Source organism: Plasmopara halstedii (assembly GCF_900000015.1).
Source record: "Plasmopara halstedii genome assembly, contig: Scaffold_262, whole genome shotgun sequence".
NCBI lineage: Eukaryota > Oomycota > Peronosporomycetes > Peronosporales > Peronosporaceae > Plasmopara > Plasmopara halstedii.
Genome location: NW_020187183.1, coordinates 1210992 through 1212390, shown reverse-complemented (window position 1 = coordinate 1212390; position 1399 = coordinate 1210992). Strand labels below are relative to the sequence as shown.

The following is a 1399-nucleotide window of genomic DNA, read 5'->3' as shown; positions in this document are numbered from 1 at the left end:
GAGCTCTCAGTTGCTTGGCTAGTGTTCATCCCACAGTACACTCATTTACTCCCCACTTAATAAACTTCATGACCATCGCTTCTATGGATAACAGCGCTTAGTGGTCTAGAAATTGTCACGCGCAGACCACATAAATCTCAGACTTGATCACTAGATTTTGTTGTAATACATTTTAGTTTTCGTGCAGAGCTGTTTGGAATAGCTTACTTGCTCTTGATCTCTATGACGTATGAAGCAGCACCTTTGGCAATCTTGTGAATATCAACCGTGGTACACTCTGAACGATTATCAACGGGTTATTCCTTGGTTAGGTGATTTTCTCCTCTTCTCAAATTCCAGGCCCCTCCTCCACCGCAATTGTGTGTGTCGATGGTCAGCCTTACGAGTGGAAGAGAAATCTTAACTAGCTTACATCCTGAAGATGATAAAGTTCCATGCTGGATGTGTCACGAGGTGCGCCCTGTACTATTGTGTTATTGAGGTGCGCTCTGTAGTACGCTCAATCTACACCACGCACAAAACACAAATTTAATACTACACTTTTGCACAAAATTCGAACATAATTTGTGTAATTAAGAATACTTGAAAGTATTAAAGAATCGGTGCTTACGAAGGTGATGGGTCACCGTGGAGGAGAGGCCCATATACAGGCAAACTGGTAACCTCACGTCCATCAATCCAGACAGTGTATTATATGATATAGTGGGAAACAGTCGTAGGTCTATCATTCACATACCGCACGTCTGTTACAATAGGAATATACCGCATGTGAGGCAATTGAGAACAAGTGATTGCTTGTGTGATGCTGCGGCTCGTTTGGAATTTTTATAAGGCACTTTATCACATTTTTAGTAATTGAGATGACCGCACTATCCTGATTGCTTCTACGTAGTTGAAGCAACTTTAAGTCGACATATAAGCTCAAAGCTTGTAGCACGCAATAATATACTTTACCAATCAGAGGAGACACGCTACAATGGATGGAGTAGATCTAGGGCGGGGAACTTGGGCAGCTCGTCAAGCTGTCTGCCAGAGCATGTAGGCATATCTGCATGGTATGTCTTGACAATGTGTGTACATAATTTGCTATGTACCCAGCCCGTCAGTTTGCCCGTGTAGTCTGAGATGTTTCGTTCAGGTCTTAATGTTGTTGAGCGCGTATATTCAAATCCCACAGCTGACAATTCGTATTGCTGCTTTTTTTCTCAAGACCGCTGCAGCCCTTCATCGCTTGTCATCTTTTATTCGCAATGCAGCGCTGAAGCTGTATCAAATTAAATTGTTCATGTGCTTTGACGGCGTATCGCAGATAGCAATCAGATTGAGGTAATACAATAAGTTTTTCCATTTACATATCGCACGTCTGTTACAAAATTACAACGGAAAATGCCGCATGTAG

The 1399-nt window shown here is 42.2% G+C and overlaps 1 protein-coding gene across 1 annotated transcript; it reads left to right on the top strand.

The window, feature by feature from the left end:
* Positions 1-1052: 1052 nt before the first annotated feature.
* PHALS_04702 (uncharacterized protein) lies at positions 1053-1330 on the top strand (the record flags this gene model as incomplete). Its single annotated transcript, XM_024722567.1, has 2 exons — positions 1053-1070; positions 1139-1330. 2 exons carry the CDS (start codon positions 1053-1055, stop codon positions 1328-1330), a joined length of 210 nt encoding a protein of 69 aa, XP_024573631.1.
* Between the last annotated feature and the right edge of the window lie 69 nt (positions 1331-1399).